Here is a 16,131-nt window from a genome sequence, read left to right as displayed (position 1 = left end):
CCTTCCTCCCTTCCCTTCGCGGTCAGTCAGTTCAGGTCCTGACGGACAACACTACCGCAATGTGGTACATCAACAAGCAGGGAGGAGTAGGGTCGTACCTTCTCTGCAGAGAATCTCTGTGGCTATGGTCCTGGGCAAGGGACCATCGGATTTGCTTGGTAGCAAACCATCTGTCCGGAGTCTTGAACGTGCGTGCGGACAGTCTCAGTCGGCACTTCTCGACCGATCGCGAGTGGTGTCTTCATCCAGATCTAGCCCTGCATATCTTCCAGATGTGGGGATTCCATCGGGTAGATCTTTTTGCCACTCAGGAGAACACTCACTGCCTGTTGTTCTGCAGCCTCCAGTATCCGGTGCAAGGAACGTTGGGGGACGCGTTTCAGATGTCCTGGTGCGACCAGTTGCTTTACGCGTTTCCCCCCATACCTTTGATTCCTCGGGTTCTGAGAAAAATTCACCAAGACCGGGCCCAAGTCATCTTAATAGCTCAGGATTGGCCAAGGAGGGTATGGTATTCGGATCTTCTTCAACTCTCTCTGTGCCCCCTGCTCCGTCTCCCTCACAGGGCAGACCTCCTCTCGCAATCGCAGGGGCAGGTTTTACACCCCCACCTCCAGAGCCTGCACCTTCATGCCTGGAGATTGAACGGGTCAACCTGAGTTCCTTTTCTCTCCCACCTGAGGTAGTGGATGTTATTTTATCAGCCAGGCGACACTCCACTAAATCTATCTACGCTAGCAGGTGGGCTAAATTTGTGAATTGGTGTGGAGAGAAGCAAATTGATCCCTTATGTGCCCACTTAGCGGATATCTTGTCTTTGGCGATGCCCCTGGCACAGAGGGGTTGTGCAGTTGCGACAGTTAAGGGCTACTTGTCAGCTCTGTCAGCCTTTCTGTGTCTGCCTGACCAACCTTCTTTATTTAAATCTCCTTTAGTGTTGAGGTTTTTAAAGGGCCTGACTAATAGATATCATCCCACTCCTTTCATTATGCCTCAGTGGGATTTGAACCTAGTTTTAATGTTTCTTATGGGCTCACCGTTTGAGCCGATGCGTTCTTGCCCCTTGAGACTATTGGTTCTAAAGATTGTTTTCCTTGTTGCTATTACTTCAGCTAGAAGGGTGAGTGAGCTACAGGCTCTTTCTGTTAAGCCCCCATACACATCCTTCTATGGGGATAAGGTGGTGTTGAGGACTAAGGGCGCTTTCTTGCCAAAGGTTGTTTCACCCTTCCATATGGGTCAGTCTATTTCACTCTCCTCTTTTTATCCTCCACCTCATCCTTTGAAAGAGGAAGAAAGACTGCATCGTTTAGACCCAAGAAGAGCACTGAGTTTCTTCGTCGACAGAACGAAGAAGTTCAGATTGGAAGATCAACTCTTCATCGGGTACGTGGGAAAGAGGAGGGGAAGGGCAGTCCACAAGAGAACACTCTCCAGGTGGGTCATTCTTTGCATTAAGCTGTGTTACTCTCTGGCAAAGAAGGAACCCCCTGATGGAATAAGAGCTCATTCCACCAGAGCTAAGTCGGCCTCTTCGGCCTTGGCTAGGGGTGTTCCTGTGATTGACATCTGCAAGGCCGCAACTTGGTCATCCCTCCACACTTTTGCAAAGCATTATTGCTTGGATTCGGAGGTGAGGAGGGATGGCCATTTTGCACGGTCGGTGCTGTAGGATTTCTTGGTTTGACCATTCAGGCACCCTCCACCGAGTGCGGTACTGCTTTGGGACTCTATTCAATGAGTGAGGAATCCACAGGTAGTTGTATCCATCAGAAGAACGAGTTACTTACCTTCGGTAATGCCTTTTCTGGTGGATACACTAGCTACCTGTGGATTCCTCACGGTCCCACCCGCCTCCCCGTTGCCTGTCTGGTCTTACAAAGATTTCCTTGGGTGAGCTCCTGTTGGTAATTGATTTATTTATTCTGATGCAGATGTTATGCATGCTTGCGTTATTTTTATTTATATATATATATATATATGTATATATATATATAAATATAATTCTATATATGTATATATTTTTTATGATTTAATTATATATAATTTATATGTATATATTTTTGCATATATGTATATTTATACGAATGTTTTCTCTATTTGATTTAATTAAATTTCATGATTTAAGATTTTATTTGATGTATTTGTTTCAAATGTATATATTTTGTTAGTATTTGCCTGTTCGCCTCAAAGGCACATAAAAAATGTTGGTACTGACGTCAGCATGACGGCGAGGACCTCTTATTGCCCGTATGACGTCAGACGGCGTCGCGTGGGAGCCGGGCAATTATGATGTCCTCGTTGACATGCAGAAGCTAGGAGAAAATTTCCGTCGGATGCTGGCGCATGGGGGAAAATTCAAAGAGTGAGGAATCCACAGGTAGCTAGTGTATCCACCAGAAAAGGCGTTACTGAAGGTAAGTAACTTGTTCGATTGGCATATTTGATTTACTAGTAAGTCCCTAGTGAAGTGCACTAGAGGTGCCAGGGCCTGTAAATCAAATGCTACTAGTGGGCCTGCAGCACTGGTTGTGCCACCCACATAAGTAGCTCTGTAATCATGACTCAGACATGCCATTGCAGTGTCTGTGTGTGCAGTTTTACCTGTAAATTCGACTTGGCAAGTGTACCCACTTGCCAGGCCTAAGCCTTCCCTTTTCTTACGTGTCAGACACCCCTAAGGTAGGCCCTAGGTAGCCCCAAGGGCAGGGTGCAGTGTATAGTTAAGGTAGGACATATAGTAATGTGTTTTATATGTCCTGAAAGTGAAATATTGCTAAATTCGTTTTTCACTGTTGCAAGGCCTGTCCCTCTCATAGGTTAACATGGGGGCTACCTTTAAATCTGATTAAAGTGTAGATTCCCTTTGGGAGCGGATGGACATGTGGAGTTTGGAGTCTATGAGCTCACAATTTAAAAATAAATCTTTTAGTAAAATTGATTTTAAGATTGTGCGCTTGAAAATGCCACTTTTAGAAAGTGAGCATTTTCTTGCTTATACCATTTCTGTGTCTCTGCCTGTTTGTGGATTCCCTGTCTGGGTCAGTTTGACAGTTGGGCTGGTTGCACCTCACACTAGACAGTGACACAAAGGGAGCTGGGGTGTAGCCTGCATATCCTGATGAGCCATCTGTGCTAGGAGGGAGGGGAGGAGTGGTCACTCGCACCTGAAAGGGATGTGCCTGCCCTCACACCATGCAGTCTCCAACCCCCTGGTGAGGGTCTGGGGCCTGGCCTGGGCAAGGCAGGATTTCACATTCCAAGCGACTTTACTTTGAAGTAGGCCCACTTCAAAGGAGAAACTGGGTATAAGAAGGGCACCCAAAACCACAGACTTTAGAACACTTCTGGAAACAAGAGGAACCTCTGCCTGGAGAAGAGCTGAAGAGCTGAGGAGAAGTGCTGCACTGCCTGTGACTGTGCTTTGTGGAGCTATCCTGCAGTTGCTGCTCTTGCCAGCGTAAGAGGGCAAAGACTGGACTTTGTGTGCCTTTCATCTTGTGAAGACATCTCCTAGGGCTTGATTTAGAGCTTGCCTCCTGTTGTTTGAAGTCTCAGGGACAGCAAAGACTTCTCTCTGCCAGCACCTGGAGTTTCTGCAGAGACTCCTGCTTTGACAAGTGGTGCCCTATCCAGTCCCTGGGCCCTTGAAAGGAAAGCTGGTGGAAATCCAAGGAAATCGACTTCGGACGACTTTGGACCGACGCCGTTGCTGAATCCGGTGACGCCGCCTGCACCCGAACCTGTGACCTTTGCTGGAACGCGACGGTCTTCCCAGGCCTGACGCCACTGCAGCCCCGCTGAAGTCCGTGACTCCGTGGAAGTCGCCGCACCACGTCGTGACCGACGCCGCTCGAAGTGCGCGGATTCAACGTTTCGCACTGAGGCCACGATCCCCAACTTCGCGCATCGACTTGTATTCACTCTTCACCAAAGGTACTGTACTTGGGGGTCTATGCGACTCCGTGTCCGGCACCGCTGGTGTCGACTTATTGGGAACGACTCCTCCACGACACCGTGGTAACACCTCATCGAAGCATTTTGTGTTTCTAAGCGCTAGTTTTGAGTTTAATCTTTAAAAATTCATAACTTGACTTGTGTATGTTGGATTTTTGTCGTTTTGGTCTTGTTTTGTTTAGATAAATATTTCCTATTGTTCTAAACCTGTGCTGTGTCATTTTGTAGTGTTTTCATAAAGTTACTATATGTGTTGGTACAAATACTTTACACCTAGTACTCTGAAGTTAAGCCTACTGCTCTGCCAAGCTATCAAGGAGGTAAGCAGGGGTTAGCTGAAGGTGATTCTCCTTTACCCTGACTAGAGTGAGGGTCCTTGCTTGAACAGGGGGTAACCTGACTGTCAACCAAAGACCCCATTTCTAACACTTTAGATACAGGATTCTTTATGAATCGGACCTTCATGCAGAGTAAATGCTCTGTAGCTGCATGCTTGTGAATTGATATCAGGTGTAGGTGCGGTCATGCTCAGCTACAACTTAGCCGTTGAGTATGTGGTCCCTCATTTTACTTATAATCATTTAATACTTTCCAACAGTTACATATATAGTCTTTGGGTTTTAGTTTTGTGTCCCTTAATTAAAGCAAGTAAAATAGTGGAAGCAAAACCTTTTTCAATGGCAGATTAGGAGAGTATTACTGCAATTGTTCAATAGTTAAAACCATTCCAAACAGGGTAAACGATTTGGCTATGATAATAACGTGGACAAAATATCATCCAAAAATATCAAAGCCTAGCCAGAATATAGACTACATAAATAAGGTCAAGGTAAGCACCCTGCATTTATGTGTCTTGTCTATATATATTTTATCAAGATATGTGCATTTGTAGTTAAGAATAGTAAATCTATACTTACCTATATATAGTTAGCTTGTCGGTATTTAGGTTTTCGATGATTAAGACATTATATTTTTGTAGGGAGATAGTTTTGTCCTTGATACTCTGACATAGAGCCAGTTTTGGGCTAGCAAATTGGTAAAGAAAAAACTAATGACTCCCTAAAATAGTTTGAGGGGCAAAGTCATAAAAAATGTTTTTTTCCCCACTGTGTGGAAAATATCTCGAAAAACTGAACGGATTCGCAGTTAATCACAGACAAAGCACAATGACCTCTGTTTAAATGGACAGTTTTAAGACGCTATCCATTGTAGAGAGGAAAAAAACAACTCTCTTTCACCAGTCCGGTATTCCTGACAATTATGTGTAAGAGGCATTACAGAATGTTTCTTTGTTTAATGTCTGCTTCCACTTTGAGGCCTTTCCTGGCCTCATTCAGATATTGGAGGAATGGCCCATGTAATGCTTTTCTCAGCAGGGCTTTCAGCGCCCTTGGTTAAAACTGCCCTGCATAAATGGAAAAGTTATAGTTGGGTACTCGATATATGTTTTCTCCATTAACAAAAATTCACCATTCTTTATGGGATTGGCCAAAACGGATAATGCTTACTTCAGGACAGCTTCGTGCAGACACGTCAAACAAAATCGACAGAAATATTTAATACTATAGAGGAACTCTTTCTTTTCTATAATCTGTGAGTAATCTTTAGTTAATATGAAAGTTTATTAAAAAAACAAAAAAAACTCAAATTCATCAGTTAAGAGTGCCACGCCTGTGATGTTATCAATGATGTCATAATGTCATTTTGATACTGTCTGTAATGTTATTCAAGGTGTTGAGCAGTTGGGTGTGTTATGTTTGAATGGCTAAACAATACAATTGTTTTGTGTTTTTGATTAATAACTTCAACTCAGCTGAAGTTTTTCAGTGAATTGTAAAAATTGTCAGCCTCATTTAAAGTTTGATGGGGCCCTAAAATCATCCAGTTTCAAGAGGGAACTTTAAACATTGAGTAGAATCGACCAGCTGAATTTGCTTCACAAATTATACTTGTTGTGGAAAAAATTCGCAGGTAGCTTCCACACCATTTTTAAAGTTTACTCCAGAAACTGGAGGACTTGCAATTCTATCTAAACTCTAAATAAGGCACTTTGCTTATAACGCAGTCTTTTTCTGACTTTAACTTAATCCTAGGTAATTTTTTGTGAGTACATTTGATTTTTAATAATATTTAAGGCATCTTTGTTTACACGTATATGGTCAAGGAGACTCCTGCCTTCGGCTGTTGGTTGTTTTTAATTAAAGTTTAGTGAGCGTAGTGCACTGTGCTGAACGTGCCCTTCCACTGCGTGTAGCCATGTTTGCTTCATCTGAATGGAAAGCACAGTGACATGTTCTAGCCAACACACGCCCCGGATCTCCTAGCTTGCTCCTAGGTACTGTCGTTTTTTGCTGAGGCGTATTATATGCCTGCGCTATACGGCCGTTTTATGCTTAGGTGTTACCATTTTAGCATGCTATTCCTACATACCTAATGAAATGGCATGATACATCCAATATGCCTTCACAAACATAGCTATTACCAGCATATGGCCAGGTTCTGTCATGATAGGCCCAGCTAACACCATCACTTCTACCTCGACACTAATAAACTGGTCTCTCTATTTGTGCAGCTTTTATTTGAAAAGAATTGTGGCAGTGATGGAGTCTGTCAAGATTACTTGAAGATCGCTTTTAATTTCTCCGGGTAAGGCAGTCACATCTATATATGTAAGTTACAAAAATTTAATTTAAGACCTTGCTTGACCTCAATATCCACTGTCAACATCACAATCAGAATGCGTTAATACAGAGAAAAGATATGCTTGCAGCATGCTTGAGGATAAAGGAAATTAAATATTATTTTTGTCATTCTAACTGTACAATAGCCTTGATTTGATAAACAGGCAGAGTGAAGTTGTTGTGAGGGTTAAGAATGTTAGATACATATGTAGTGGGAGTAGGCAGTTTAAATCTGATGTGCTTGTTGGCCATATAACATGAATGACCTTCAGATTCTAGCAGTGGTGCCCGGTAATTCAAGCAGGGAGTAGAGGGCAGGCCAACCATGCATGCAAGCACACATGCTGACTCACACCCATGTATTCACATACACAAACACACACACATCCATTCTCCCTTCTTTTTAGTAGGCCGCTAGTTTGTGACCTAGGGATGTGGAAGGGAGGTGTCTGTGATTTCAGGATGATTAGGACTGTCAATTCCTCTCGGTAGCTGACCTTGTTATGGGTCAGTCAATGAGAGGAAGCAGCAGTCCCTTATTCGTCAGAGTGTGATAGGGTCAGTGAGACTGCTGACCCAATTTCACTCTGTGACAAGCAGTACTGATGGATGCTCGTCCCTGGGCACTTCAGCGCTTAGAACTGAAGTGCTCAGGCCTGAGGCTATCGGATTCCTATTGTCATGAGGTGAGGACAACCATTGACTTTCCTGGGCTGAGAAGGTCACACCCACAGGGCTGTGACATCTTCAGCCCAGCAAAGGTCAGCTCAGGCAATCAGGCGCCTGCACATTTAACCACACGAACAGCACCTGGCTGCCTGAAGATGAAGAATATCTGTCAGACTGACCTTTGCTCAAAATGGTGGGATCCCCTCCCCCCAACCTGAAAGATAGGCAACCTCTGGAACATAGTCTCTGATTCAAAACAGATAGAATAAATATTTTACGGAATTAACTGATGTATGTTCACAATAAGATATATTCCTTTTATTCATACTACCTGTGCAATGCTGACATTACATTTCTGCCTATAGAAGTATTCACAGGAGAGTGTGCTATGAGTGTCTACAGTATATTGTTTGCAGCATATGTTTGTACTCCATGCAGGGAAATGTAATGAATTACTGTCCACATTAGACAGTACAGTGTAGTAGATTCATTGTCCTAAGATTCAGCGCAGAGTTGCGGGCAAGTGCTAATTGAATACAGTACATTCTATTGATCAGGGCAAATGAGATACTTAGCTGAAGATTAGTAATAGTTCATAGGATGCACTGCGTGTTAAGGTAGGGTCTACATGATGAAATGCTGTGTAGTGGATAAGTGGCACTTCAATGTCGTTATGTTGCAGTTCAGTGTGTGGGATACTACTCCCAGTAAATAGTAGGCCTGGGCAGAACTTGCAGAGTTTTACTCCATGGAATTCAGCAGATTTACAAAAAACTCCATGAGATTCCGCAGAATTCTGTGAATGGGAGGAAATAGGTACATCGTGCTGCTCATATTGTGAATTAGCACTGGGCACGCCTTCCACACTGAAAAATCAGTGCAAATGGCACAATAGAAGTGTCAGAGGGTGTGGACTTTTCGAGATGATTTTGCTGCCACTCGAGTAGATTTTCTACTTGAGTAGCAGCTTTCTGACTGTGAACGGTCATGACTGCCCACTTTAGAGAAATCTCATTGGGTGCCCTCCTAGCGACCGAAAATCACACTAGCTGATGTCAAATCTCAAGCACCTACTTACTGTTTTCAAGCTGCACATGAGAAAAACCTCTGTTGGGTGGAGGTTGGCTGAATTCAACCCTAACTCCAAATTACAAGCATAATGCGGAGTGGCCCACCCCTCATAAATAGTTCTGTGAGTTATTTTATTAGATTGAAGAGCAATGTGTTGTTTTGATTCCTATCTAAAGCAGTGTAGTGTTCTGGGGTATTATTCCTATGATGCATTACAGTGGAGAATTCCTGTAGAATGCAGAATTATGTCATATGTTAGTACTCCTAGAAGGCAGAGCATTGTGGTAGTGTAACAGATCAGTGTCATAGGCCCTCATTACGAGGGCCTGCCATTCTATTCCTGCCTTCAGATCGCCTGTGCGGCCTGAACCCCGCCGGGCCCTATTAGGAATTCACCGTAGGGCCGGTGGGTGGAAATAGTGTTTCCCGCCGCCGGCCCTGTAGTGAACAGGGCCTTAACATTGACGCCGGCTCCTAATGGACCCGGCGCCAATGTGGCGGTGCAGCAGCGCATTCTACTGCCCGTAAGTCAGGCAGTGGAATGCACGAAGGGGCTGTGCATGGGGGCCCCTGCACTGCCCATGCCAAGTGCATGGGCACTGTAGGGGACCTCCGGGCCCCCCAACACCCCTATTCCACCAGCCTTTCCATGGCAGTGTAAACCATGGCAGTGTAAAGGCTGGTGGTATGGGGACTCGTAATCCCCAGGGCGGTGCTGCAAGTAGCGCTGCCCTGAAGGATGAAAATTACTGGGACTGCCAGGCTGCCGGCTTGCTGTAGCCTGGTTGTGTTGGTGGTGCGACTTTGGCGGCACTGCCACGGTCATAATGTGGTGGTCCCACCACCAGCCTGTTGGCGGTTGGACCGCCACTGTGAGTCTGGCGGTCATACGACTGGCAGACTCATGATGAGGGCCATAGTGTGTAGAAAGCAGTTTACTATATGGTGTTGTCGTGCAAGTTCACCATATAATAAAGGCACCATTCCTTATCAGATCCAGTCAGATTTGTTTGTAGAACCTTAGTTCAGTCCTGGGTAGCTGTGGCACAGAGCAGTAAGGCTTTATCAGAGGAGCAAGTGTCAATCAAGTACCAAAATAGTTCAATAAGAAAACAGAATACAAGAAAAGTCTGACACCAAGTTATAAAACCAGATTGTATTTTTTACTTTAAATACACACCTAAATGACTAATATCCACCAGAAGGTTCCAGAGATATGATTTTTTAAAGAAACAATCAATCACAGACTTCCACTTAGCACAATAAATCATTGTAATTGACCGTGACTTATGGTTTAGGGTTAGCCACGACAAATAACTTGAAAACAGCTATTAAGAAAATCTTTGGGTGGCAAACCTCAGCAGGGAGCCAGTCAGAGGGACCTGTATGGTCCAGTTGATCAGTTACTTTGCAGTTAAAGAAGTCTTCAGTCCAGTTTCTGCGTCTACGGGTGAGCCTACATAGGAGTCAATGGAGTAGTCTCGAAGCAAAGAATGCAGGATGCTCAAGGATTCTGATCTGGTGTTGTGGGTCTTCCTGTGGCTACCTGAGACCACAAATGTACTTGTGTGGATTTTGCCCCAGGGGTTGATGCCCCTAAAAATCTAGGTGAAATTCAGACAAAAAATTGTTTTCTACTGGAATATTAGTTTCTGGTTACAGTGAAACAGCAGTTCCCTTTAACTGGCAGTAACTTCCTTGCTAGGCTACCATACTGCACTACAATGACTCTCCTGGGTTCATCAGGTTCAGCATTCTGGAATGCAATTTTTGAGGGTTGTGACACACAGGCTGAACTTTGCGGGTCAGTGGCAATCAGGCATTCTTGGCTACCAACTCACCAAGGCAGGCGTTTTCAGCTTTTCTTGCCCTATGGCTGTAATAGGGAGTCAATCAACTGACTTTTTGAGTGACCTCCTCTGTTTAGGGTTCAGAGGCAATTTTTCTTTGAGGGAGCCAACACAGGCTTTGCCCTTTCTTTGCTAGCCCAAGTTGCAGCAGGTGCAGTCCAGTCTTTGGTGCAGCCTCCATTTGTAGGGTTCAGGGAACAGCAGGAGGGTCCTTCTTTGGTTCTCTCTTCACTACAGATATGATCTGAGGTCTGAGTGGTAGGGGTTCCACTTTCATGCCTATTTCTTGCTCTCAAGGGCCATTGTAACTGTTATCCGGTGGACTACTAGGTGCCCTCCCATCTGAAAATAGCTTCCTTCATAGTGTTTAATCTAACTAGCCCAGAATGTACTGTTCTGACAACTCCCAAATGCAGAACCGTTCTCTTGGTGTGTGGAGCTTTCTACCCCAACCCAGAGGTGTGGCTATCTGGGGGCTACATCCCATCTGTAAAACTGGTTTGACAATGGCTTTGCCCTCTTTGCCTGGGATGCCAGCCTGTCTGTAAAACAGACTCCTTTTATGTATTATCATCATGTGTCCTTCAAAGGTGGCTTTCCTTTTTGAGCTCACTGAGGAAACTGGCCATCTTACCAGAAGGAGGTCACACCGCTACTATCTGCAGATCCTTTCCTCCTCTTCCTAAGTCTCTCACGGCTCTCTCCAGGAGGGCAGAAGGCTGCCTTGAGGACAGCAGCTATGAGTAAACCCACCACAACCTATGGTCCGGCTTAGTCTGCTTCTCTTTTTGTCTTGGGTTGGCTTCACTATGATTATCAGCCCAGTAAAATCGCACCATTTATGTAACCATCCCGACTTTCTTAGTTTCCCTCCCTCTCCAGCATCTACTGGTGTTCTCTTTGAGGGTGCAACATGCAATTGCCATTTCCTGCATGATTGATGTACTGATCAGGGACATCCTAGAGCAAGAAACGATGAATGGGAAGATGGAGCAAACTAGTACTCTTTTCCTGCTGTAGGATATACCTTCTTAGTAGGTTAAGCAAAATCACACAGGCTGCCCCTTTCCTCAGAATAGTGGAAGGGACAACAGTATTTGCTATAAACTTCATCCAAACGATTGGGTCTCTTCTAAATACATAGAATGTAAAGGCCACTTTTACATGATAAAGATAATGGAGGCTTTATGCCAGATCAAATCATGTGTCATGTGTTGGCACAACTTGTGAATTTATATCACCTAAGTCAAGTAATTCTGCTGTAAATAAAATAAAAAGTAACTACTGCAAAATATTGAAATGTGTGCTGTCAGCCTTCATTACATCTTTACTTTAGACAATTAACTCCAGTCAATATACTATGGAATTTGAATTGTTTTCCATTTGCTGGAGATCGTTTCAGGAGTGCCATAACTTGAGTAAGTGCCCACTCCTTTTATTCTCTCTTTCAGATTGAGCTCTGTGGTTGTGGGTCTCTCCCTCGAGCTCAACATTGCAGTCTCCATTCGGAATGACCTGGAGGATTCCTACAACACTCTTGTACAACTCTTCTACCCCGCAGGCCTGTCATACCGCAAAGTCACACTTTTGGAGGTAATAACACATTGTTGCTGTTTGTCTATGCTTTCTGTGAGGTTCCTGTTTTATACTTAGATTTGCAAGGGCTCAAGGAATAATGAATCTGCATGGGACACCTTAACTAACCCTACTTTCACAGAAATCTCGACGTGTAAAACTGGAAAGCATGCTCTGTATATTTGTGTTAGGACTAACAAGGAAATATGACTGATTGGTGATCTGTCTGCTGAGGTGTTCTCTGTTTCTATAGTTTTGATTTTAGCACAATTTGTGAATGAATGGTGGCAATCTTTTCCTGTTTTGCACTGCAGTTCAGAATAAAATCTAAATATTTAATTGAGAGGACAGTTGCATATCACTGGGTTTGAGGCCGGCCAGAGAGGCCGCTTTACCATCTGACAGATGTGACATAGTGGGACGGATTAGATTAGTGTGCATTTATGGCACACATATCAAACCACCAAGGTTTCACAACCACAGAAGGGGTCACTCCTGATGCTTTGTAGGTGCTGGCCCCCTGAAAAGTTTCACTGATGCCCAGTATAATTATGGCACCATTTATTTTTTACTAATTATTTTACACAAATACCCATAATTATGCTGCTTGCCTGTCCTTGAGATTTTTGGTTTGCTACTGAGGTGTTGGTAGATCTCCACAGCCACACCACAAGACGGGGGGGAAATGAGTGAATATGCAGGATCCAGGCAGCACATCTTCCTCTTGTATTTTAAATACAATGCTGCTCACCAACTGGTGTTTATCATGTGTCTTCTTAGCAAAATGAGGACACCCTGTTTGGCAACACATAGGGGCATATTTATCATTGCATTTTCCTTGTGCTAAACAAAAAGGCTGTAAGGAGGAAACACCTACTTAGTCAGATTTACCCAGCCACTCAAAGACACTTTGCATGACTCTGCATGGCTTGATAAATCAAGAGTAATGCAACACAGGGAGAATCTCTGCAATGCGTTGCTCTGCCCCAGGGAGGTGTTCCATGGTTGGAGCATGGGTGTTTTCACACATCCACCCATGGATTTAGGCATATTCACAGATTTACCAACACTGGTAAACCTGGGAATGTGCCAAAATGCTACACCTTCCCAGTAGAGGTGCTTTTTAGAGAGAGAAAAACGCCCCTCAGGATTGTTTTTGAGCAGGAAGGTGCCCCATTCTACACAAAAACAATCCTGCCTACAATGTAGGCACCCTGGCACTAGGCAGCCAAAAGGCCGTCTGTCCAAGGAAAGGACGGAAATGTTCTGTATAGTATAATGTTAAATACAACATAATCCTGTCCTTTCCCTTTAATGCAGCACAGCGTAGCAGGGTGGCTTACTGTTCAAATGTTTGTTAAATCTTGTCCCTACATGTGCTCTTCAGCCCATTGCTTCTGAGATCTGCTTGTAATGGTAGAATGATAGTCAACTTGAAAAGGACATTTTCAAATATTAAAAATAGAATAACTGTAGATGAAAATATAGGTGATTAAGTAAATTATTAGCTGGCAGCATTTGTCTGCACATTTCCATGTCATAGTTCTGAAATTTTTAGGGACAGGAAAACCGATGAATGAAGAGAGGAGATGTGGCCTAATGTCAAGAACTGCCAACTTTGGAACGGGGGTAAACAGATTAAAGGCCTTTCATTGGCCCAACATCATGTGATTCTGAGAAAACCACTTAGTGGTGGATTAATATATTCGCAAAATGAGTGATTTCCATTACCATAATGCAGTACAATATTTCTGCCATGGTAAGTATACTCTGCTGTATTTAGAGATGTCCGCTGCCCCTGCAGACATCTCTTGCATTTTCAGAAACCAGAATAGTGGTTCCTGAAAACGAGTTGTAATTTTGATGGATGGCTCCTTCAACATTTTTTTATTTAAAAAAAGAAAATCTGTAATTGGGATTTTTGTTTTTTTGAAAAAAAAAACAATGATTCCTTTGCCTTGAGAGCATTTTCTCATGCATTGGGGGGCATTTAAAAGCTTTCACTGCCCTTGCCGTAACGTTTTTCATGCTGGTGACAGGCAGTGGAAACAGGCCATGTGTCCACTCTCTAATAGGGTGGGCAGAAACATGCCCAAACCTCCCACGGTCCCTACTCTATTTGGGTGTGTGTATGTAGTGTAGATGGAGTAGTCTTTGCAATAGAGTACTCTTTCCGCCAACATATAAAATTACCTCTTAATCTCCTGTGTCTCAAAAATCTTTTGTAATGTAATCTGACCTCAGTTAAAGCACTGCAATGCCCATCGGCAGGGTTTGAGCTATATATAAGACTACAATAAAAAAAATAACTGCAATATTAAATGAAAAGCAAGATTAGCATAGCTATAAAACCAAGAATATTAAATTGGTATTTCCATTATTGCTTGTTGTTATTAATTGGGCTCTCAGGGTATGTGGCCTGTCCCAGGACGGACCACAATCCTAATCAGGGTAGGTCAGGGTAAGTCAGATACACTCCTTAAATTAACCTGTGCTCACCTCCTGGTACCTTGGCACAGAGCAGGCAGGCTTAACTTAGAAGGCGATGTGTAAAGTACATGGGTAGCACTCACTCACAGCAACCCAGTGAAAGACACCACAAAAAGACTCAACACTGGCTTTAGTAAAATAAGTTATTTGCTTAAAGTAAATTAAGATCAGAATGACAGAAATCAAGTGTGAAAATGATTTAAATTAGACCACCCAAGAGTTGAAGTATATGTCCATTAAGTAAGTGTGAACTTTCCTTGCAAGGTCAGGGAGAGTGGGAGATCCTTGTAGTGCTAAAGATATTACTACGGACACAGTAATACTTTCCCCTCCAGCCAGGCAAATACACTTGTTTGGTGGCAGGTCTTTTGATGAATTGCGAGGGAGTTTAATAATGCTTGTGTGGCCGCGTTCCCTCAGGTAATTGCCAGCGTTGTTATGGCTGGAGGGTTGTTTTGTTAGGGCTGCCCTGGCCCGTAAGAGTGAATGTGGAGCAAAGACACAGTTGCTTCTATTAGTGAAATGCGATGCAGATGTGAGGGAGCTCCCTGCTCTCGTTTCCCTAGGTGTCCGTCAGGTAGGGGGCGGTGCCTTGCCTCCACGGCTGGTGTTTTCGCTGTTGCTTTTCCAGGTAGACTGGGAGCTTCTATCCAGCTGTTGAATCCATCAGTCAGGAGATCTCCGTGAGATGGTTGCTGTCCTGCGGCCCGGCAACTCCAATCCGGTGAGTCTTGTGGCTTCCCATGGGGAGCCCACAAGCAGGTGTGGAAAAGCTTGGTGAAGGCAGCTGTCGCTGTGTGCTGCAGAGGTCACCTTGGCTTGCGCCACAGCGCTATGGTGGTTTGGGCATCTCGACACTCAGCAGCCTGAGGTAGCAGTCGCTAAGTGCTGCAGAGGTCTTTTTGATTTGTCCTGATGTGCTTCGTTGGGGTGAATCTCAGGCAGCCCTGTGGAGAATAGTGGTGGCAACGGGTGGAGGATTGATCCTCCTTGGTCCCTGAGCCTACAGGTAGCAGGCCAACACTGGGCCCAAGAAAAAGGGGCAGTCCCTCCTGTTACATGGACAGGGTGCAGCCGGCTAACACAGCAAAGCAGAGGGTTAGTGGCAGTCCCTTCTGGCAGCACCAACGCAGCAGGTCAACACAAAAGAGCAGAAGCTAAGTGGCAGTCCCTCCTTTCAGCAGTGTAGACAGTGTGTAGCAGGCCAGTTCAGCAAGTGGTCCAGTGGCAGTCCCTCCTAGCAGCACAGCTCAGCTCCTGATAGATAACAACTCTCCCCAGGACCCTGAAGTGGCCCAACTTGGGGTTTGTGGTCCAGCATTTATACCTTGATGTCCAAGTTCTGGAAAGTTAGGGAAACTTCATGACCTTCCTGTGAAGTCCCCAGGGACCCTTCCTTACCCTCCCCAGCTCCAGACACTATGCAGGGGGTATGAAGTCCTTTATTTAAGAAGCGGCACAGTACTGTTTAATGGGCAGTGGCACCTCCTCCCTCCTACCATGCCCAGGAAGATCCATCACCTGGTGTTGGGCCATCAAAATGCTAAAGCCACACCCATGCTCCTTTTGTGGGTACCTGTCTAGTGGGAATGCACAGAACCCAGATGTCATCTACCATAGATATGTATTCAGGGACAGGGGAAAGCACAGGATGGTTGAAGTAAGACAATGTAAACTTCCTAAAAGTGGCATTTTCAGCCTTACAACTTAAAATCCGACTTCACCATACGTTTTGATTTTAAATTGAGAGTCCAGGGACACCAAACTCCCTATTTCTATCTTGTTCCCTTTGAAATGTATATTTACAAGTTGTTTTAAATCAGCCCCATTGCTAGGCC

At 44.4% G+C, this 16,131-nt stretch overlaps 1 protein-coding gene across 2 annotated transcripts in view; it reads left to right on the top strand.

Annotated features, from left to right (window-relative positions):
• Nucleotides 1-16,131, top strand: part of LOC138304332 (integrin alpha-M-like) — a 628,283-nt gene that overhangs the window by 460,354 nt on the left and 151,798 nt on the right. For both annotated transcript variants that reach the window (XM_069244296.1, XM_069244297.1), the window contains 2 exons: nt 6,530-6,603; nt 11,680-11,821. In XM_069244296.1, the coding sequence (XP_069100397.1) occupies nt 6,530-6,603; nt 11,680-11,821 (216 nt within the window). The remainder of the gene's footprint in view (nt 1-6,529; nt 6,604-11,679; nt 11,822-16,131) is intronic.

The sequence above is a fragment of the Pleurodeles waltl genome, chromosome 7, assembly GCF_031143425.1.
Source record: "Pleurodeles waltl isolate 20211129_DDA chromosome 7, aPleWal1.hap1.20221129, whole genome shotgun sequence".
Classification (NCBI taxonomy): domain Eukaryota; kingdom Metazoa; phylum Chordata; class Amphibia; order Caudata; family Salamandridae; genus Pleurodeles; species Pleurodeles waltl.
Note: the sequence above shows the minus strand (reverse complement) of the source record. Positions and strands in the feature narration are given on the sequence as shown.